This window comes from Heliangelus exortis, chromosome 3 (genome assembly GCF_036169615.1).
Source record: "Heliangelus exortis chromosome 3, bHelExo1.hap1, whole genome shotgun sequence".
Lineage (NCBI taxonomy): Eukaryota > Metazoa > Chordata > Aves > Apodiformes > Trochilidae > Heliangelus > Heliangelus exortis.
The window spans coordinates 57,634,121-57,658,427 of record NC_092424.1 but is presented as its reverse complement, the minus strand read 5'-3'; the positions used below and the strand labels follow the sequence as shown (position 1 = coordinate 57,658,427).

Genomic DNA, 24,307 nt, shown 5'->3' with positions numbered 1-24,307 from the left:
TACAGCAGAGAGTAATTTCACTTGACGTATGACTGAAATTCTCAAATTCTGCTTAAAAGTTGAGAAACTCCTTGCTAAACTTGATAGATTTCTTGAATCAAAAGGAGAGGAATTAAGATTAAATCCAATTTAATTCTCTAAACAAATAAATAAATACCATCCTTCAGTTCCTTACATCCTAGTTTTTACAAAATCCAACTCTAATTTTCAGTGAGACACATTTATGTAAGAATGTTACACAACTTGATGTTTAATATAGACAACTTAGGCGTTTCTTAGCTATGGTTGACATGACATGAGTGACTGATTATCTAGGTTCTGCAAGGAAAAAAACCAAAGGTTGCATGTCATTGTAAAAATCATTGCTTTGCTATACTGGAGCACAAATCTCAAGAGACAGCTCCTAAATCATAATGTTAGAAGACAAATATACAGATCAAAATACAATGTGACTTTCACTCTTCTTATTAATTCTTATTGCCAGAATGCACAATACATTCATGCATCACGGACATATGCAGGAGTCACCCGTTTAGGAATGAACTATTTCATGGCAATTTAAAACACACAGTTTGATGCTGCTTTTAAAATGTGTCAAACAAAACGACAATTTTCTCAACAAACGCCATGTCCTTCCAGAAACAACAAATATTTATTTATCAATAGCTAGAAAAAGCAGTGTTCAAGTAAACTTAAGGAAAGCGTTTCTCCCTGCGCTTGAGCAAAGTTTTGTTACTGCACAAGGAGCAAACCTGAAAAAAGAATGAATTCAAGACATGGAAGTTGTAATCTATAACAAACTAATTAAAATTAACCTCCATTTGCTCTGGAACCTCAAGAAACTGAGTCTATGCATACTATCAACCTCAACTCCAGCTGTCATGTTACTGTCCTGAGCAAGCCAAAACCAAAGCTTTCCTCTTCCTCCCTCCAAACAATAACTGTGATTCATATACTACAATGTTACAAGGTGCTCTAAAGAAGGAAGGATATTAATACTATTAATATATAAATGACAAACAATCATGGCTCTTCAGGTTAGAAAAAGCAGAATAACTCTAGCTGGAGTTATGTTAGAGTTCTATAAGCTTACAGAAAGTAGAAAATAAATAATTTCTGTTTCTCAAGCCATAAGAACAATGCAGCATCCAAAGAAATTGCTGTGAACATGTAAAAATAAGAGGAAATACTTATGACCCCTAGCCTCCCAGTTGCCACAGAATGTTGTGGCAGCCAAATGTATACACAGTTTTCATGAGTTTTTCATCAGTTTGGCTTCAATAGTATTAAGTATGTTCATGTAAATGGGACATCTTAGTAATACATTGAGCACATCTATTTAACCCCTGCTAAAGGTTTTACCTGAGAGAAATCCAAATTTATGTAGAAAAATTCCAGCATCTTTTACAGCAATAAAATATTATAAAAAAATATGCATTCAATATGTATAGTCTAATCTTAAAAAAAATCTGTAAACTTCAAAAATTCCATTTACATCAGTGAAGCTTTCTTGCATAATTTTGACAACCAACCCACTTTTGATTCAGATTCAAAGGCAAGTAACAGACATGTGACAAATATAGTAATGATGAATCTTGAGATGTGCACAAATTAAGATCTATTTTAAAGATTTAACAGTTTATCTAACATGACATTATTGCATATCTAACACAATCAGTTTGCTGAATGTTCCTCAAAGCAAACTGGCAAAAATATTGCATGCAGATGATATCCCATTAAAAAAACCCTACAGAACAATAAAACCCAATATAGAGTAGGACTTACCTAGCTGTTTTTCTCGTTCTTCTCTCCGTTCTCTAGCAAGCCGTTGCCTGTCATCAACCTTTAGTACTGTTGGGTGATCTGCAAATGGAGGGAGGGGGAAAAATATTATACATACAACAAAACCAAATAGTACCCATAAAAAAAAACTTTTAGGGGAATGACCATTAATCAGCCCTAGTTATTTTACTTTCGCAATAGATCACATTTCCAGAAATCCATCTTCTGAAAAAAAAGATGGAACAATTAAAAAATAGGAAATGTACTTGGTGGCCTTTTATGATGGGGTCACAGCCTCGGTGGACAAAGGCAGAAGTGGCCCTGTCCAAACTGCATGAAGTTCAACAAGGTCAAATCCAAGGTTCTGCAGCTGGGTCAAGGCAATCCCATGCATGAATACAGGCTGGGAGGAGGAAAGGTTACAGACAGCCCTGAGGAGAAGGACCTGGGGGTGGTGGTGGACCAGAAGCTCAACATGAGCCATCAGTATTCACTTGCAGCCCAGAAAACCAACTGGGTCCTGAGGTGCATCAAAACAAGCACAGAGAGATGGTCAAGGGAGGTGATTCTGCCCCTCTGCTCAGCCTTGTGAGACCTCACCTGGAGCACTGTGTCCAGTTCTGGAGTCCCCAGCTTAAAAGAAGGACACAAAGCTCCTTGAACATGTGCAGAGGAGAGCCACTACAATGATCAAAGATCTGGAGCACCCCCCAGTGAAGACAGGCTGAAGAAGTTGGGGTTGTTCAGCCTGGAGAAAAGGAGGCTCTGAGGTGACCTTATAGCAACATTCCAATCTCTGAAGGGGCCCTCCAAGAAAGCTGGGGTAGGGCTTTTTACACAGGTGTGTAGTCAGAGGACAAAGGGAAATGGTTTCAAACTTGAAGAGGAGAGATTTAGGTTAGACATCAGGAAAAAATTCTTTCCTGTGAGGGTGGTGAGACACTGGCACAGCTTGCCCAAGGAAGCTGTGGCTGCCCCTCCCTGGAAGCATTCAAGGCCAGGTTGGATGGGGCCTTGAGCAACCTGGTCTGGTGGGAGGCGTCCCTGCCCATGCAGGGGAGTTGGAACTAGATCATCTTGAAGGTCCCTTCCAACTCTAGACATTTTATGGCCAAGATATAAAACACTCCCAAAGAATGAAATAAGTTTCAACTCTGAATTGCAAGCAAGACTACTGCCTGTGAAAGCCCAGGAAAAAGTTTTTGTTTCCAAGCCTAAAACAACTTGCTTGCTTGAGAACATTCTGACAATATACCGCCTACTACTCTATAAGCTCTCCAAAATGCTTCTACAGGAACCTCACAGAATCAGAGAATTGCTGTGTTTGGAAAAGACCTCTAAGATCACCAAGTCCAACTGTCAAAAAAAACCCAACCCAAACCTCCTCAAACCCACCATGCCCATTAGAGCTTATCCTAAAGTGCCTCATCTCCACGTTTTTTAAATACCTCCAGGTCTACCACCTCCCTGGGCAGCCTGTTCCAGTGCCTGACTATGCTTTCAGTAAAATAAATACTAATATCTAATCTAAACCTCCTGTGGCACAACTTCAGGCCATTTCCTCTCGTCCAATTATTATTTACTTAGGAGAAGAGGCCAATACTCACCTCCCTACAACCTCCTTACAGGTAGTTGTAGAGACCAATAAGGTCTTCTCTCAGCCTTCTCTTCTCCAAACTAAACAATCCCAAAGTCCCTAAGCCTCTCCCCACAGGACTTGTTCTCTAGACCCTTCACCAGCTTGGCTGCCCTCCTCTGAACTCACTCCAGCACTTTCTTGTAGTGAGTGACCCAGAAATGACCACAATACTGGAGGTGTGGCCTCGCCAGTGCTAAGTACAGGGGCACAATTACATCCCTAGCTTCTCTCATAATGCAGCTCCCTCTTCTAACCAGTAGTGTCTCAAAATACAAGCCTTATTCCACAGGACAGAAGAAGATGATTGGCTGATTCCAATGGTACGAGGTTCAACAAGGCCAAGTGCCAGGTCCTGCACTTTGGCCACAACAACCCCATGGGGAGCTCCAGGCTGGGCACAGAGTGGCTGAGAGCAGCCAGGCAGAAAGGGACCTGGGAGTCTGGATTGACAGGAAGCTGAACATGAGCCAGCAGTGTGCCCAGGTAGCCAAGAAGGCCAATGGCATCCTGGCCTGTATCAGGAACAGCGTGGCCAGCAGGTCCAAGGAAGTGATTCTGCCCCATACTCAGTGCTGGTGAGGCCACACCTCGAGTACTGTGTCCAGTTCTGGGCCCCTCAGCTCAGGAAGGAGATCGAGGTGCTGGAGCAGGTCCAAAGGAGGGCAACCAGGCTGGTGAAGGGACTCGAGCACAGATCCTATGAGGAGAGGCTGAGGGAGCTGGGGCTGTTCAGCCTGGAGAAGAGGAGGCTCAGGGGAGACCTCATCACTCTCTACAACTCCCTGAAAGGAGGGTGTAGCCAGGGGGGGGTTGGTCTCTTTTCCCAGGCAACTCTCAGCAAGACAAGAGGGCATGGTCTCAAGTTGTGCCAGAGGAGGTTTAGGTTGGACATTAGAAAGAATTTCTTTACCGAGAGGGTGATCAGACATTGGAATGGGCTGCCCAGGGAAGTGGTGGATTCTCCGTCCCTGGAGATATTTAAAAAGAGACTGGATGTGGCACTCAGTGCCATGGTCTGGTAACTGCAGTGGCAGTGGATCAAGGGTTGGACTTGATGATCTCTGAGGTCCCTTCCAACCCAGCCAATTCTATGATTCTAAGATCAGCCCCCAAGAAGAACAGGCTGGATCTAAACACTTGTAGTAGTTCTGTCTGAGCTTCTGAAGATTGTATAATACTGATCTCCACATATGTGTGCATGCATGCACATGCTGAAAGCTCTGCTGAACACATCAAGAGAATGCATCATATGCATGTACTGGTACAATACCAGTAAAGTAAGATAACTCTTTCTTCAACTATTCTTTTAGATTGAAAGTTAATGACACAATTTCTTTCAAAACAGCTGCACCTTGCCACTAGGATTACATCAATAAGACTAAGAATAACATTAAAAATCAATGTCAGAGCCCAGACATCACTTTCTCAGGAAAACAACAAAATGCTAAACAGCTACCATCCTATTTCCAGACTCAGTAGTGGACCTGTTCCAGACAAAAAGTGAACAAAATCCAAGTTACCAATTCATCTCAGCATGCTGCCAAAACTCATTTCCTACTCATCCTTAGCCTGTTCTGTTAAGTCTGGAAAGCTGTTCATTTTCTGCTTTTTCACTAGCACTGGAAAAATCTGCTTTGAATAAAAACACAACAAAAAACCCACAGAAAAAATATTTTTAAATGTTTGAGTATTAAGAAATGGTCTGATTTATTTTAGAATCGGGAACTCAGTTTTTTAAGTATATTTAAAATATTTTAAGTTAAAGAACTACCTAGAATACTGTCACCATAAGGTACAAATAAAAACAAGACAACAGATTCTTTCCACTATTCAGGGTGAATACAAGAGTAAAGTAATTTGCAAAAACATGAAATCAGTCTATTTGTGTATAGACTATACACCTATGAAAAAAGTTATTAACAAAATAATACAATGGGTCATAAAAATAAGGTTAAAGATGTATGCAAAACCAAATCCCTGAATAAGGATGTGCCAGACAGATTTTGAATAGTTACTGGAATTAGATGAAAAATCAGAAACACACATTTCCAGTTTCTGCTTCAGGATGACAGGATTTCTTGCATGACTGAGTTCCCTGATGACTAGCTTCAGTTTCATTAATCCTGAACTCTCATAAGTGAAAACCTATAATTTCAACAAGGGTCAGAGACTACAGTCACAATTAATGGTGTTAACAGCATTTCAAAGCAAGAGTTACAAGGAGAAAACCCATTGCACACTTGGTAGGAAGAAGAATATTCAAACATGAGAGCCCCAATGAAAGGTGCAACAAGTGAGTAAATCATCAGCGAAGACAAAGGTTACCCATCACTCAGTTAAAGATCAAACCTTTAATGTTGGTTTTATAGCACACAGTACTGCCACTTATGAAACTATGCCTAATCATGCCACTGCATAGATTTGTCCAAAGGCTGATGGTAAGAAGTGTGCTGACTTGCATGCAGTCTCTCTCTCGATGGGTCCAGATGGAATGCATCCAAGGGTGCTGAGGGAGCTGGCGGAGGTCATTGCTAGGCCACTCTCCATCATCTTCAATAAGTCATGGGTAACAGGAGAGGTGCCTGAGGACTGGAGGATAGCAAATGTCACTCCAGTCTACAAGAAGGGCAAGAAGGAGGACCCGGGTAACTATAGACCGGTCAGCCTCACCTCCATCCCTGGAAAGGTGATGGAACAACTTGTTCTTGTCACTATCTCCAGGCATATCAAGGACATGGGGGTCATCAAGAGCAGTCAGCATGGTTTTATCAAGGGTAAATCATGTTTGACTAACCTCATAGCCTTCTATGAGGAAATTACTAGGTGGATAGATGATGGAAGAGCGGTAGATGTGGTTTATCTTGATTTCAGTAAAGCATTTGACACTGTCTCTCACAGCATCCTTGTAGATAAGTTGATCAAGTATGGGTTTGGTGATCAGGTAGTGAGGTGGGTCAGGAACTGGTTGAAAGGAAGGAGTCAGAGAGTTGTAGTCAATGGGGCAGAATCTGGTTGGAGGGGCGTGACTAGTGGAGTCCCTCAGGGGTCGGTACTGGGACCGGTGTTGTTCAATATATTCATCAACGACTTGGATGAGGGTATAGAATGTACCCTCAGCAAGTTTGCTGATGACACTAAGCTGGGAGGAGTGGCTGACACACCAGAAGGCTGTGCTGCCATTCAGAGAGACTTAGACAGGCTGGAGAGTTGGGCAGGGAGGAACAAGATGAAATTCAACAAGGGGAAGTGTAGAGTTTTGCATTTGGGGAAGAACAACACGATGTCCCAGTATAGGTTGGGGGCTGACCTGCTGGAGAGCAGTGTAGGTGAAAGAGACCTGGGGGTCCTGGTAGACAAGAGGATGACCATGAGCCAGCAATGTGCCCTTGTGGCCAAGAAGGCCAATGGCATCCTGGGGTGCATTAGAAAGGGTGTGGTTAGTAGGTCAAGAGAGGTTCTCCTCCCCCTCTATTCTGCATTGGTGAGGCCACACCTGGAGTATTGTGTCCAGTTCTGGGCCCCTCAGTTCAAGAAGGACAGGGAAGTGCTTGAAAGAGTCCAGCGCAGAGCTACTAAGATGATTAAGGGAGTGGAGCATCTCCCTTATGAGGAAAGGCTGAGGGAGCTGGGTCTCTTTAGTTTGGAGAAAAGGAGACTGAGGGGTGACCTCATCAATGTTTTCAAATATGTAAGGGGTGAGTGTCAGGGAGATGGAGCTAGGCTTTTCTCTATGGTGACCAGTGATAGGACAAGGGGTAATGGGTGTAAGTTGGAGCATAGGAGGTTCAAGTTGAATATCAGAAAGAATTTTTTTACTGTAAGGGTGACAGAGCCCTGGAATAGGCTGCCCAGGGGGGTTGTGGAGTCTCCTTCACTGGAGACATTCAAAACCCGCCTGGACACGTTCCTAGGCGATGTACTCTAGGTGGCCCTGCTCTGGCAGGGGGGGTTGGACTAGATGATCTTTCGAGGTCCCTTCCAACCCCTAGGATTCTATGATTCTATGATTCTATGATTCTCTTCAGCATGCAGACACAGGTCAAAAGGATAATAATATGCTTTTTCTCTTGTGGCTGGCACATGAGTTTCACAAAGCAGGGATTTCTGTAGCATGAGTAATTAGTGCTAGTGGAATAATGCACAACCAATGTGAATTCCCTGAGAAACAAGGATTCCCTTCAAGGGATGTCAGAAAAGTCAATGTAACACTGAATTGACAGAGAGTGATGAGACACTGGGGAATAACAAAATTCAGCTTCTTACAGAATATACTCTTCTCCTTCCAGTTGGGTTTTTTTTAGCTCCCCACTTAAAGGGAGAGATTTCCCTACCAGGGAGAAACAGCAATTCTTCAAAGAGGCAAGAGGGTTGCATGGACAGGCAAACTGAAAAGGTGTCCCTTAAGAATTCCTAATTATAAGCAATGGAAGGAATAAAATACATTTTTAAAACTGCTCTTTGCCATTCTTTTTGAAGACATCCAATTATTTTTTCTATATCACACACCTGATTGTGGTCACAACTCAGCCCCTTGTCCCAGCTCACAAAGATGTTAGAACAATCCTGAAAAATTCACATTAAGTTCCAGGCTATGCAGACTGTAATATGTCTTCGATAACAAGCTGTTCTGCATACATTTGAGATCACAAAGAACTAAATCAATATTGGCATAAATATGGACTAGAACTGCCTTTGCTGGAAGCTGGGGCATGTATTACTGGTGCAAATTTTACACTGGTAGTTAAAAAGCCTTTTCTAAGCCTTAAAAGTGATCCTTCATAGTTTGACTAAAAGCCCAGGCTCCAAAAACTGTACTTCGAATCCAGCTGACCTGCTGAAACCCTTAGTACATGGATAGCTTCAAATTGTAGCAAGCAGGTTCACTGGGCCTGCTCCTCATTTCATTTCCCACGTCTCTGCTCATTAACCCTGGGGACTGGCACTGCTTCTTCGTCAGCAAGAATAGCAGGACAAACACATAAGGTACTTTGTACTCTCTTGCTTACATTTGTCATCAAGCAGTAGTTTTAAGCTGGTGCTCTAAGAGATGGGAAACATGTCATCTGCAACAAATCCTGCAAACATCTCTCAGTTCTTAGGGGAACCAATTGAGAGCTGGGCATTTGATAGCAGAAGCCTTAAAGAAAGCCCTCCAGGAAGACCCAGATTCTGCTGTGAAAATTGCAGTCTGATTATGATGAAGTATATGAACTCATGCTCAGCAGCCTATTTCACTACACTTGCATAACATACAAATGCTTAATACTGTGTCTAAAGAGGGAATTTTGTATATTAAATAAACCATAGTTTATTTTTAGGAGAAACTAACTTTGCACTCACTGCTGGAAATGACACCTCTAAAGTACAGTCAGTCAATACTGAAAACAATATGACTAAATCACTTACTGTTGCTTCAAAACATTGTTTAAGGATTAACTTATTCATTTACAAGAGCTCAGGAGCCACAAATGGTATATTTTGCAGAAAGTCAGCAATGAAATGTCAGTCATTTTAGGTCTCTGATGATATTAGCAAAAGGAAAACACAAACTTTTCAAGACTTCTATGTTATAAATACAGAACTCAGTTGACATTTGTAGACTGTAATTTTGCTAAGTTATTAATTATCATATGTACTTACTACACATGGCCAGGTTCTGTGGCTCACAGAACTATCAGCTGCACTCAGTGTGACTTCAAGTCAGATTACTATTATTCTTAATTTCCAACTATAATCCTCAGTCTCTTTTCACAAATGTCTGCTTCTCTTCTGCCCCTGACTCCTAGGATGCTAATTTCTTGTATTAAAGAAATTAAAAAGGGTATCAGGTTGAAATCAATAGCCCCAGTGTGTATATTAGTTCACAGGGGTGCTGGGGTGGGCAGCAAATGTAAGCCACAGTGTAATTTGAAAACACCTTGCTTGGATTTCAAACTCTCTCTAGATTCCTTTCCACTGCCATGCACACACTCAGAATTGCCTTGGACTCCTAATACTTTTTCAGCTTGTAGACACCTTCCAGACAACAACAACACTGTTTATAGTGACAGCTGTCACTCCTGCTGCAAACTCTTTGGTTTGGTCTTGAAACAAAACACTGTTGGGCACGAAATTCATATGCAGTCTAAAGAAAAACGACCACAAATCACAAACAGGAAAGAAACCATCAGATCTCAGGAGATTGTTTCAGGAAGGACTCTCACCAGCTGAGTGCAGAGCTAAAACCCTGCACTTGTGCCTGTCCCCACCCTCTCTGCAGCCCCAGAAATTTTGAGTTTCTTTCTACACACCAGCAGAGGTGAAGGGAACAAAGGAGTAGCTAAGGCAGCCTTCTGAAAAATGGAAAGTTAACTGAAAAGTTAACTACTGCAGGATCAAGTAGATACTGAACATTATCCAATGTTGAGAGTTCTGTTTTTCCTGTGGAAGTGGGTAATGCTACCTCCACCCTCTCCCTGTTCTGATTGAGAGCAGCCATGAATGCTGCACTTTGTGCCAGAGCCAGCACTGCCTGGCAGAGCAGTGAGGTGTGATCTGAACACAGCACTGGGATTGCTTCCCTCTTTGGGCCAAAGCTCCAAAGGTTTGGAGAGAGAGAAGAGCCTGTCAGTACCAAAGAGCCACCGGGTTGTCAGGCTGCCAAGGAGCTGCAATGGGAGAGCACACACAGTGTGCCTTGTCCCCAGCAACACAAGCACCTCTGCTTCCTCAGGCATCTATACATCATTATTAAATATATATCTTAACCTTGGGTGCTGGATTAGTAATGCAGACAGAATTTAAATCCTTAAGTGCTTCTCTGGATCTTGGTCTTAGGCATTGCAAATAGAACTGACTTGTGGCATCAAGGACTACAATAAGCATTTTAGTACATAGACTTTCAACTGTGTAAGTAAACAGTGAATGAAATCTATACAATGAACCAGTCAGGTAGGGTGAAGTAATGAAAAACATCTTCACACTGCACAGAATATATTACAGAATGTGGCATGCTTTGTGATAAGTGAAGAAATGTCTGAACAGGAGCACATTTATACAAAGCTGTACATCTTTGCCTACAACAGATAATCCTTATACATGCACAGATGCAAGTATAGTGGCTTTTCTTGTGTTATCTCACTTACCAACTCTCATTCCTAAGCTATACAAATATTTTTTTCACTTTTGCTCCTTTGCAAAAGGAGATTCCAGCCTAACTAAATATGAAGTCATTGATACCACTTTTGACTGAAGCTGTAAGGGAGGCACAAGAGCATCAGACGTTTTAAAAGTTCCCAAGATGACAGCTGTTTTCATGCACCACCAAATCAAACAGCCTTATAACATGAAGCATATGGAATGGTCACCTGGTTTAGTTCCAGTACTGCTTGGTCCTGAAGCAACTTTCTTGTCTTGTAGTTTAGAACCTTCAGCTGCTAAAATAAGGAAGAAAAAAGAAAGAAATGTAACCGTATCACTAAACAACAGTTCAACCACTCTATTATAATGCAACTTGAACATCACTGAATTCCCTTTGAAATGAGACCTTTCTGAAATACCACTTAAATAACATTCTACACCTTTTGCAAAAAAACCCCATGGTTACACAAAAAACACTGAAGCCACAATACAAGTTCCCATTCAAATTGAGGAAAGAGAAACAAGAAAATTCCTTTTTAACAGCATTGTTTTTAATAGTGTAATATAATGTATATAATTTTTTTCATGCTATACTAATGCTATACATGCAGCAAATTTATTTTTCCCTCTCAGTGATGCTTGATGTATCAAGCCACAAAATTATATTCCATGATTTTCTCAGCTTACTACTAATCATGTCCAGAAGCTCAACTATAGGAGTGTTTGAGACCAGAACACAGCAATCTGGGAAGAGCCTAAAGACAGACTGTATGAATTCTAAGAACCTTTACTCAAACAGCTTGAAACTATATGCAGTCCAGAGAGACAGTTATATCACTAAAGCTTAGGGGAGGAAAAAACCCAAACAATTCATTTAAATTCAAGTATCACTAGAACAGGGGGTTGGAAAAAAAATTATTTTTCCACTTTGGAAAACATTATTTTAAAAGGTTTGTTTCAAGAGGCTCAAAGCAATTTCCTGCTCTTGTCAGCTTTAAAAATATACACTTAGGCCTTAGGGCCTCAGTGAGATCACTCCCTATACAACTTGAAAAAGTCCTTTTTTTTGCCTTTATCTCCTTCCTCTGGCATGTTTCAGGATGAACTTCAAGGATAAAAGACAGCATAAGGAGCCTATGTGACACTTACTGTAGCCTTTTTGCAGGCAGAAGACAGGTGAGGGAAATAGAAAAATAGTATTGTGATCAAAAGTTTAGTGTTCATGAGCAAAGTCTTGCTAAGAGCAGCACTCAAAAATCACATTTAAAAAAATCATGTTTAAAAGTTTAAATATTTGTAAAAAAAAAAAAAACAACAAAAACCCCTCACTTCCGCCCCTGACAACTGTATCAAGTCTCTTACAACTAGTAGAAATAACTACTATCAAACATAACAAATATTGATTTGAAATCACAGTAAGAATTGTCACACCTTAAAGGCATTCCAACAAAATATTTTAGTATTTTGCCTTTTTAAATGCCTCGTACAAAGTATTAGTTTGACCTATATGTAGGTGGGCTGATTTTTGCTAAGATAATCTGAGCAACACTGAATACAGCTCCAGACTTTGTATGATCAAACCCCATTATTTTTCCTCAGAGAGTTCCAAATGGGTGGTACTAAGCCTGGGAAAAAGCATTTTATTCACCAGAGTAAGTGCATTTAAATATTTATATCTTTAGTACTACCTTAATCTAGAGGGTAAATCAGAGGGTAAACCAGACTTCCCTCCTGCATTAATTAGAACATCCTCAGAAAAGTCCTGTTGTAGTGCATGGGGAAGCCACAGCATGATTCCCAGCAGCCTGGCCCAGGGCACCATAAAGAAGAGGAAACTCTTGACAAAACAGTAAATATATTGCTTCTGAGCATTAGTGATAACACTGATATTCTAATAGTTTCAGCACAAGTTTCTTTGTATCTCTCATACTGTGCAGGCACATTATTTTTCATACATTGTGCCACAAGTTTAACTTCAAAACAAGGGTTAAAATTCTATGCAGAATTGTAACAGAGCCTGGGTACAGAGAGTAAATTTTTTTTCCCATATTTCCTCTTCTCTGACATTTCCTTAGAGAGAGTATTTTTTGATAGTTTCAATACATACTCATATGACCACTCATATGACAAGTGATAAAGAAAAGAACAGATGACACAGCCATGAATTTTAAAAACACTGAATATCAAATAAGAATTGGCACAAGTATTTAGTTGCTGTGTAGGTGTGCTCCCACATGAGATACCTCTTGTTCTCAGATACAACCAGATTGATCAGACAACTAAATATCTAAAATTTAAACTTACATAGTGACAGCACCAGTTCCAGAAAGAATCATAACCTACCACATGCCAGGACGGACATCATTCAGCTACCTAATGCTTGCTCTGTTGCTCCTCTTGAATGCAATTTTTCCATGGAGGTAATAGAAGTTGCATAAAGAAGTGTTAGAAATAAGATTATAGTTTTCTGTGAAGCTTTTTGGAAACTTAAAAGGTTGAAGACTACCTGGTAATAGTGTAGATATAGTGTGGAATCTGAATTATTGAGGCTGGAAGATATCTCTGGAGATCATTTAGTCCATCCCCTGTGCTCAAAGAGGGGCTGTGCTGAGCAAGTCATGCACAGTTTGGAATATCTCTAAGGATGGAGAGTCCACAACTGCCTTGAGCAACCTCTGCCAGTCTTTAACCACTCTTTACAACAGACAAGTTTTTCTTATGTCTGAATGGCATTTCATGTATTTCAGTTTTGTGTCTGTCATCTTCGGTCTTGTCACTGTGGGCCACAAAGAGGAGTCTGGCTCGATTTTTCATTCCACCTCATGAGAAATTTCCTGATAAGTTGTTTCTTTGATCTTTTTCCTTCTAGTGTGATTGATGTTGAACTGAAACACTAAGCAGCTTGCACAAGAACCACAGGGCCTCTCCATCCCAGCTGAAGGAAAGATCATAGGGATAAACACTCCATTCTGGACCTACCCCTGATGGGAAAAGCTGTGAAGAGCTGCATCACCCCACCTTCACCTTGCAAGGACCTGTTCATTTACCAGTCTTCCAACAGCCATCAGTAAACGAACCCTTCAAACCAGGATGCTCTGGTGATTTATTAAACCTTTCTCTTTGGCTTTCCTGTCCAAGTGAGATGTTATCTAACATTTACCCCCTTCGATTACACTTTCAGATAAGCTCTTGTTTATTTAAAATATGTGATTTTACCTACTTTTCCAGTACATTGTTTTCAGAGACTGCATAGAAGTCACCCACCAACTGAAGCGCTGGCAGAATTAAACCCTTGTTTTCTTTCTAAACACATCAATGCAATACTGTATTATCATGGTTGGAAGATCCCTCTCCATTTTTTAAAGGTAGAAGTATATATTTTAAGGTAAAAAATAATTTTTAAATTGAGCTGGATTATCCATGTTATTTCAGTTATTCCTCTTACATGATCACTGACTTGGTAGCAATGGATGGTGACAGAGCATTGGCCTAGTATAATGATTGCTTTGAACTTACTACTTTTATCAACTAAAGTGATATCCCTACTTCTATGCAACTACAACTTTGTGCTTAACATTATCTAAAATATCATCCAAAGCCACTGATGTAAAAACTTGCAGTAGCTCACTACAGGTTAGTGAAAGTCCGGTTTGCTATGATACAAGTTTTGACAAAGCTACTCCAATCTTGTGAAATAATCTACTCCAGCTGTCAGAAATACAGATTCCTTAAAAAAGTTAAATACTTTCTCTTCTCAATTTGCAACATTTCCCCTCTCTCCTTTTGACAATGCTTTCCCTCTAGTGTTATTTACACAGACCTGCATGAGATCACAGAGCATTAGGGGTTGGAAGGGACCTCAAAAGATCATTGTGTCCAACCCTCCTGCTAGAGCAGGGTCACCTACAGGAGGTCACATAATAGGAAAGTGTCCAGGAAGGTTTTGAATGTCTCCAGAGAATGAGACCCCACAACTTGTCTGGGCATCCTGTTCCAACGTTCTGTCACCCTCACAGTGAAAAAGTTTTTCCTTATATTTATGTGGAAGCTCCTATGCTCAAGCTTGTATCTGTTGCCCCTTATCCTATCCTTGGACACCACTGAGAAGAGCCTGGCTCCATAATGAAACACACCCTTTACATATTTATAAACTTTAATGAGGTCACCCCTCATTCTCTTCTCCAAGCTGAAGAGACCCAGCTCCCTCAGCCTTTCCTCATAAGGGAGATGTTCCATTCCCTTCATCATCTTGGCCGCTCTGTGTTGGACTCTTTCAAGCAGTTCCCGGTCTTTGTGGAACTGAGAGGTCCAGAGGAACTGGACACAATATTCCAGATGTGGCCTCACCAGGGCAGAGTAGAGGGGGAGGAGAACCTCTCTCAACCTATTGACCACCCCCCTTCTAATGCACCCCAGGATGCCATTGGCCTTCTTGGCCACAAGGGCACATTGCTGGCTCATGCTCATCCTTCCAGCCACCAGCACCCCCAGGTCCCTTTCCCTTCTCTGCTCTCCAACAGCTCAGTCCCCAACCTATACTGGTACCTGGGGTTGTTCTTTCCCAGGTGCAAGACTTTACACTTGCCCTTGTAATTATTAAATTTTTCCCTGCCCAACTCTCCAGCCTGTCTGGGTCCCTCTGAATGGCAGCACAGCCTTCTGGGGTGCCAGCCAGCCCTCCCAGCTTTGTGTCATCAGCAAACTTGCTTAGAAAACACTTTGTCCCATCATTAAGGTCATTGATAAAGATGTTGAAGAGGACTGGACCCAGGGCTGACCCCTGGGGGACTCCACCAGTCACAGGTCTCCAGCTGGACTCTGCACCATTGATCACCACTCTTTGGGCTCTATTGTGTAGCCAGGTCTTAAACCATCTCACTCTCTATTTCCTGAGCTTGCTCAAGAGGATGTTATGGGAGACTGTGTCAAAAGCCTTGCTAAGGTAAAGGTAGGCTACATCCACTGCTCTTCCTGCATCTCCTCCTTCAGCCACAACATCACAAAAAGCTCTCAGATTAGTCAAGCATGATTTCCTAACTGCAAGTATGTAAAGGGAAATTTAACTAAGCAATTAAAGCTCAGACTTACTAAAAATGCACACCTATCAAATTATTTTAGAATACATGCTACTGATAATTGCTTCAATGGATAGAACAGTATGATATGGAGAGAACAGCTTCAGTTTTAAGACACATTTTGGAGATTAAATACATTTATAATACTCTGAACAATACATTCCTTTGGCAATACAAGTTAAATTTAACCTGAGTTAAAATGGATTTTATGTTGCCTAAATACCTATGAATATAATTGGTATCAAGTATTTAATAGCCACCAGAAAATAATGGCAAGAATCTACACTAAATTACTCTGTCTTAATTTTATAATAGACAAGAAAGAAATTTCATGTGAAATTTTATTACTTTAGGTCCTATACTTGTGAAATTAGAAGATACACCTGCAAAATAAAAAGGAGAACTACATCACTTAGGCAGCATTGAATCCTGCTGCCATCCTGATACATGCACTACAAGTTGTATTTTGGTCTTTCAGAGATGTAGCATGGTCTATAATAAGATCCTGAGTGGGAATCAAAAGATACTTTGCTTCTCTCTCTCAGCTCTGACATTACTACGTGACACAGTGTGAAACAGAAAACTAATCCTCAGTTTCTCCATCTGGAAGGAGTAAAAAGGAAGAGAAAAAAAAAATTGCTGCTACTAAATACAGATAAATTTGTAAACACCAAGATCTGAAGTTCAACCAGTCAAAGTACAGAATCCAGTATTTACAACATTCCAGAGGCAGGGGTGAAAGAAAAGACCCAAGGAGGCTCTCTGTAGGTTCAAATTTTAGTTTTATTTTCAGCCAAGGAAAGTGCCAAACTAGTGGTTAATTCATAAAATGTTATCCATGATATTATTATTGATATAAGATATTGATATATGATATTATTATTATGATATTATTATGATATTATTATCCATAAAATAACTTCCATTATCTTCATCATGGAAATTAATTCTATTTACAAATCTATGATCAGTCTTATATGTCCGTGTGTTTACGTTCACATAGGTTTAATTAATGCTTCTGTTACCAGGATGAGTACAAGATCTAGAGGAATTGATTACTTCTTATCCCCATTATAATTACACACAGTGACTTCCCACAACAGCCAAGATTCCCTGTCTCAAGCACCTATCTCAAAGCATACTTTCTAAAAGGGGAAAAAAAAATTTATAAATGAAAGAAGTTAACATTAAAAAGCTGCTGCATTATTGATCTCTGCAAGGTTACTAAAGGCATTTTTTTCTAAGGTGTTCCTCTTGATGTAAAGAAATCAACTCTCTTCAGCTTCTCCAAAGGTCTCTGTGTGAATAGAAATAAGAATTACAAGCAGTGGGAAGCAAGAGAAGTGCAAAGAGAAATTCTATCTTGAAAGATACAAAGCAAAGGAAAAGTTTCAATAGGAAACTTTGAAAAAGGAGGAAAAACTATAAGCTTTTAGTGCTTTCTTAACTGACAGATGAGCTCTGGTCAAAGGAGAGGGGCCTGAGAGACTCGGGAAGACAGTATACCCATGGGGAAAAGCCTGACTGAGAAGTAGAGACCCTGGGAAGCTGTCCTGTAAAGCAGGAGGAACATTCACCCAAACCCTGGAAAAACCACAGAACACCAAGGACGCCCTGGCATTTTGTCAGGCTTCTTAAACACAAGAGCTGTGCAGATTCCAGACAAATCAAACGCATGTTTGTACAACATGAACCAGCTATCCCCAGTGAGATGAATGGCAAACCAGAGCCTCAACAGCAAGGCTGGATACCTGGAAAGATGATGGAAAAGCTCTATTCTGTTCAAGAAGGACATCAGCCATAGGTCAGTGGCAGCTGTACTACTGGGTCTCTACTTGCAAAAGTGGAATCTTCAAAAGCTGAAATGCAGTGGGAAAGGGCACTTAGGGACCACAAGCAAATGACAGTGTTCAGATCCATGTCAGGGTAAAGATGATCACAGAAATCCTCCCTTCACCCCTGGAAGTGCAGCCTAGCAAACATCTGAAAAAGGGAACTGTACAAGGGCTGCATCACCTGCACAGGTACAAGTAAGCCTGAAGTATCTATGCAGACAGCTTCATGTGCCTGACAGGTCAGATACACCTCTGGGTAAAGGGTGCACTGAGCAGCAAAGAGGAAATATCACCTTCTAGTTTCTTGCTTTAATTCCACAATTCAAAAAGAGAGACAGAAGTAGTGAAGACCAGCCAGGAAAAAAAATTAGCTAGACCACAGGAGGAAGGACTAGAGGGGAAATAGAAAAAAATATAGTTATTACATCCAGGCCACTTGTCACTGAAGAGCTACTTAGCCATCAAAGAGTGCTGGGGGTGCATGTTGAGAGACAGAGAAGGCATCAGAAGTGACAAGTGGAACAAACTAGTGCCTCAGTCACAAAGTGTTGCCAATACATAGCAGAGGAAATTAAGCACTAGCCTGGGAAATTTAAAGTGAAGGACTGCTATATTCTTTGCTTCTTAGCATCATTGTGAACATTGTTCCAAAACCAAACAAAACCCCACTCTAGTTGCTTATTTTATACAGCATTTTATGCCTGATACGCACGGTGTAAAAACATAGTTTGAATTAGTCAGCATTAAGCAGAAAAGAGTCTTCTAGGACTATAAAAGCAAGAATGAGTAAGTGGAGCTACTCTAGGCAGTTTTATCTAGCCACTGGGAATACTGTCTAGCTAGCATGTCAATCAAATCAGAGATATTACTGTGCTGGGTGGAATATGTTGGAAGTGCAGATACAGGTCAGATCTGACGAAGTTTATTAACTCACATTAAGACCAAAATCCTGAATATCTGACTTGAAATAAGAGCCTGAGCACTCAGCAACTGGCTGTTCTATTCTTGAGCAACAGCACTGAACTTTACAGAGTGAGTCTGGAATTTGACATTATCTGTAATGGCTAAACAGGAGGGTTTGTCCTATTAACATATTCACCTGAGCCATGACCTATACAGGGGGAAAAAAAGTTCATAATTAATAAAAGCTTCCCAACTGCTTGTGATTTTGCCTCCTCTTACATTCACAGCTTATGAAGCTTTGGTAATATGAACGAACATAAAAGTTACTGTCTTTACAGTAAAATATACCTTGCAAGTATTTAGCACTTCTTATTCTTTGTATTATCAATAATGTTCATATATATACTTAGACAATCAATATACTAAGTAATATTTTAGTGTCTTTTATTGCTCCAGTGTTATGTACTCATTCATTCCATACTTGCACTCCATACTTATCTTTCACTTGTATTTTAAAACTGGAAGCTTAGGAACAAAGGACAGTGACCCCTTCAGAAGTAAAGAGGTCTGAAAGTCTTATGGCTGGCTGAAAATTACCCAGATGCATACAGCACAGCTGATAGACAAAAAGGTAAAATCTTGGGAGTAAGTGAGGAGAAAGTTACAGTGTAAGCAAGTTGCTCTCCTCTTCAGAGTTGGGAGAGGCAATTAGTCTTAAACAATTTATTCACCGTGTGAGCACACTCTGGAGCCCTATTCTTGCTCAAGATCTGATGTGTTTTTTCATGAATTTATTCTAATACAGTGCTTTGAGTGTACCAAATTGTACTGCAACAAGTGCTAACTTGACTTCAGTAAGCTCTCATCAATCCATACCTAACAGTAACCAAAGTAAAGTCCTTCAAAACAAGATAGTAAGTAAAATTCTTACTTTCAGCTAACACGTTACAATACAACACTGCTTCAAATCATGGAAATGGATCAAACAAAGAGTCCCAAACACAGGAGGCTGAACACAAACCCAAGCCATCTCCTTTCTCATCACTGAAATTTGTGCATTCTGCTCAGAACAGATGTATCTGATATTTACTCTGACATTTGAACTGTGCAGAAAAACAGGAACTAAGGAACTAAGCATCAGTATCTGATTCCTATAGAACAACTCCTCCTTCTGTCCTTCTCTGCAACAACTGAAAACTTCCCTTCCTGCAGGAATAAATGTTGGTTTGTAGGTTGTCAGCAGTCAGCTCCTATCCACATACCATACTGAAGCAAACTTGATCCTTTGAAAGAAAATGTTGCTGCAGAGCCATTCCTATGCAGTAGATGTGAGGTCCTGGTAGCTGTCAGATGCTGCCTGAGTGGTTGCTCAGGACAGAAGCAAAGCAACACAATAAGAAGTCCTTACTTTCAGTCACTATGGACAAAGTTTCCTGGTGTCTACAGCAAGGCTGAGAAACCAGTTCAGTGGGGAGTTCAAATGGGAGGGTCAGAGAAGTGCTGGCCCAGAAATCAAGTTTTTTTTGGTAAAACATGCTGAGAAAGGAAGGGAAATATCTGGGTTTGTGAGTACTATAGCAAAAGGTTGCAGGTGGGACAAGCAGAGAATCAAAAGAGGCTTGTGGGACATTAGGATGCACTTTGCAGAAGTTTGGTCACAGAAGATGTGAGTTTTTCAGAGAAGGATGAACAAAAAAAATGGATGGTGCATTGGTTTTCTTCCAGGTTAGTCCTTTGGAGAAGAAGAGTATGCAGATAGGGATAGAACCAAAGTATCAGGATGAAAAGTCTCCACTGTGGCTTACCGTCAAGTCCCCTCCATCTCATCCTTTTTGGGGATTTGTGGTTTTATGCCAAGCCCTCTTAAAAGCCCTGGTGTAGATGGTTTGTAAACAGACACTAGAAAGATTTCCTTAAGGGAACTACCACTTTAGAAGAAACAGAAACAGATCCAAAACAAAATCCTCAGGCTTCTTAATTTAAATGCTTCAGAAAACCATTAGCAGAATGGGTATGATTATACCATTAGAGCTCAAATCAAAATCCTCTTGTAACAAAATGTTCTAATTAGCAACACTGATAAGACTATTTTGAAAGAGATTTACAAGGTTCTGCCCATTACTATAGCAGTGAGGCAGCAAGAACTGTGACGTGTGTGAATTCTCTAAAATGCTTAGATTTAATGCACTCCAGTGACTTAAAACTAAGATGTAGACTTCTATTTCAAAAGAATGAAGAGATGTGCCTACTTTCTGCTAGATGTCAACAATTTGATTCTCTTACTCAGGGAAGTAGGTTGAAGAAACTGTTGAGGGAACTACTAGGGTAAAGGGAAGAGCACTTGCAGATTATAAACCAGTTTGCTATTTTTAGTACAGGTAATACAACTCTTCACAATTTAGGATACAAGCTTTTCAAATTATCCATAGTTAGCAAATGGAAAATGCCTATTCTTTTGAAGTTTAAAGAGCAGTACTCACACAGTACATTTGCAAATTAGAGGTTTGACTCAAGTGCGTGACAGAATATCTATATTTAATTCTTCTCACTGAAACAGAAAAGCTCATGCTTTATTCAAGCACACCTAGGAAAAAATTTTACATTAAAATATTCTCATTTCTTAGAAGATTGAAACCAAAGTACATCGTTTCAGTCGTCTAGCATGCAAGGGTCTGGTTTGCAAATATAAAAAAGTTAAAACACAGAAAGCTGCAGTGACCATCCCAGTTCTTTTTGCCCTGGCACTTATCACATGAGTCTGCAATCAGAGTTGCCATACAAAGCAGTTACCAGTATTCTTTATCTCTAGTGTCCTGGCTGAGCTAAGTAGAAAACAAAACCCATCAGCATTAGTGTGAACCACTAATGAAAGAGCATAGAAGTTGCCATTGTTTTCATCTTATTATAGATTAGGAAGATAAACATGATTTAAAACTGTCACAGATAATTCAGCACTAAATTGCAAAACACTAAAAACAGAAGCATAAATAGATTTCTTCGGAAACAATGCACAGGCATAAAAATGGATGATGCAAATAACTACAGGGAAAGAGGCACCTTTTACAGATTAAAACTATGTATTTGCTTTATTAGGATATGCATATTTATAAAAGATTAAGAATCGTTGCATCCTGAATTATTCAATAACATAGGAGAACATCAAACTGAGTGCCTTTGTAGGGAGAGTTGTTATGTTGCTTAGAGTCTCTTAAAGCTGATAAACACAGTAACTGTAATGGTATTTATAAAAAAAATCTGTCATTCACATTATTTTCTCTGAATAATTATATTGTATCATCTTACTGTAATATAAAACAATATTAAAAGACCAGATACAGACGAGACACATAAATGGAAGGGTTTTAATGACACATCACTAAAATAAAGGCCAGAATGTCATGACCTGAGGGCATGCAGGACATCCTCAGCTGCAGACACCCAACATTCTGTGCTGTGCAGCCTGTCTTAGGCCGTGTGCTGTCCAAACACCAGGACCAGGCAATATGCAACTTGCAGTGTTTCATCTGTGACCCAACAGCTCAAGGAAAGAATACTTTTAGTCAAGGGATGAGATTAACAGCTTCCTCTCCTCCTCAGACTGACTGCTGCAGGCTGCATTTGCCACCATGGTATCAGACAGATCTGTATCTGTCCAGGATCTGTATCAGTATAAAAGTTGTACATGAAGGTGAGCTCAGAGATTATGAAATGGAGCACCTGTGCATTTTTCTAGATGAAAAACTCCTCTGGACTTCAACTAAAGAGCTTGCTCCAAACTCTGAGGTAATTCCTGTGAATGTTTCCAAGTCACAATGAAGCTTATACCTACCACTGAGAACTGGAGAATTAGGCACAGACCAGCCTGCCTGCTTTCAGTATCGCAATGAATCCAAAGGTCAGATTGCTTGAGCTGGGGAGAGCAACTTGAGTATTCATTATTTGATATCCTTGTTCAGAGGGCACAATGACCAAAGCATACTGCAGGCTTTGAGTTTTAAAAAGGCACAGATAGGAACTACAGTAAAGTGAACATGGGAATAGAAAGAAGAAGAAAATGGATACCTTGTTATACATTGTTCTATTAAGCAATTTGATCCTGAGATGTAAACATCTTTAAAAGCCAAACAATCTCTTTGGTCTCAGCTTTGCAATAAGAGAAGGTAATGATTTCTCCCCAAAATAGCAAAAAGTAAAGTAAAATAAAACATTATTTTGGTGCAATATATATTTTTAACTAAAATGAATGTCACTAAACACACAATATCTACTTCTTAATTTAGGAGACTCCCACAAGTTCCCAGACCACTTCGGTGCTTTCTTCTTGCAAGCCCACTGACATACACAAGCCATCACATTCCTACTGAACTCAGTGCATATCCTTGCTTTCCTCTGTGCTTTCATCTTTTCCCAAATTTGTTCCTGCTGCACCAATCTGTCAGGACTTAATGCCATGTGTGCTGAGGTTGATAGTTACCACACCAGCAGCTTCACATCCAAGATACAGAGCAGGCTGTAATGGTGGTAATTCTACCATGGCAACATGCTGATCATTCAAAAGCAAGGCACAACTGGTTCTTGGTCTCACAGTAATTAATCCATTTCTATAGTAAAAGTGATCCCATTGCCACATGGGACATCCCCACACATGCATACTGTGTTCAGGTGCAGGCTGAGTATGCCCTGCATAAGAACACTTATTATCTTCACACACATCTCAGTCTCCTGAGCTTTGCTTTTGACAGGCAAGCTTTAGACCATGGAAACAAGGTTAGGCTTTGGAATAACTTTTTTCTATAAGGAGCAAATTCAGATAGATACTGGATTTTTGGATGTTATTCTGAAGAGAGGTTTCAGCAACTTATTTGCTTATTTTCCTACTTCAGTGATCTCTCTCTGCTGCGTGTATCACTGCAGGTATACTCTAAATACTAGCGTGCTTCTAGCTTTTCCTTACACACACACACAAGAAGGGTTGCAAGTGCTTTAAAAAGGCATGAAATACTGCAAAAAAAATTTATATTAACTAAGTAAGCAGAAGAAATTAAGTTCAAAAATAAAACTGTTCCCCTTTAAAACCTGCTTTCTAGTTAGATTACTCTGCAATGTTATCTTACACAACTATGCAAGTGAGATCTGCAAAACAGCTGTCCACTGCATTACTTTTAAGACACATTCACCATCCCCTGACCTGCTGGGTAAGTACCTTCAACCATTTTCTTGCTGCAGAGCTTCTACTACAATACCTCAACTCTCACTGGATCCCAAGTTACTAGCCTGCCACATGAACGACAGCTCCATCACTTTCTATCCCTAATAAAAGACACCTACAATAAAGCTTAGGAGATTTCCATCAGCCAAGATTTTCCTTCTTCTGCTTTCAGTTACTTTAAACTTAGAATCAACTAAGTGAACTAAGTGGACTCCTGGCCTTGATCCCACAATTGCTTTTAACTATCTTCAGTCTCATCCTATTGCTTCTATAAAAAAAACTGGGTTGGAAGAGAAACTATTGAATAAACCATCACGAGGAAACAGGGTAACTTCAATCTAGCCTATAGGCTTAGCAGCTATTTCATCTTACAGTCAGCAATAACAGAAATACATTCAACAAAACACACAAAGTGATTTAAAACCAAAAGTGGTTCATTCCCAAAGAAACTGCTCAGCACTGGCCCTGACAACTGCCTGTAGAGCAATCTTACTGATATTTTACCAAACAATCAGCAAAAATAAGGATGTTCAAAATGCAATAAGGAAAGAATGGGGGGGAAAAAAGGAGTAATGTTTACCAGTTAAGGCATTTAGTGCTCCGTGCAAAGCAGCATGGGGTAAATTAATCTATAATTGGCTATATAGAAGCTGCAGAGATTTCTGCAAGATGCAGCTTCTTAAATAATGAAGTACCACGACCTTGTTTACTAACAAAAAAGCTCATTGCCATGTGAGTTTCATCT

The 24,307-nt window shown here is 40.2% G+C and overlaps 1 protein-coding gene across 20 annotated transcripts in view; it reads right to left on the bottom strand.

Annotated features, from left to right (window-relative positions):
* The window catches only part of MAP7 (microtubule associated protein 7), a 125,027-nt gene that overhangs the window by 46,941 nt on the left and 53,779 nt on the right, over window positions 1-24,307 (bottom strand). For 12 of the 20 annotated variants that reach the window (XM_071740823.1, XM_071740818.1, XM_071740819.1 and 9 more), the window contains exons 2-3: window positions 10,768-10,836; window positions 1,786-1,863 (exon numbers count right to left, since the gene is read on the bottom strand). In XM_071740823.1, the coding sequence (XP_071596924.1) occupies window positions 1,786-1,863; window positions 10,768-10,836 (147 nt within the window). The remainder of the gene's footprint in view (window positions 1-1,785; window positions 1,864-10,767; window positions 10,837-24,307) is intronic. The other 8 variants (XM_071740820.1, XM_071740815.1, XM_071740826.1 and 5 more) reach the window with 2 other exon arrangements.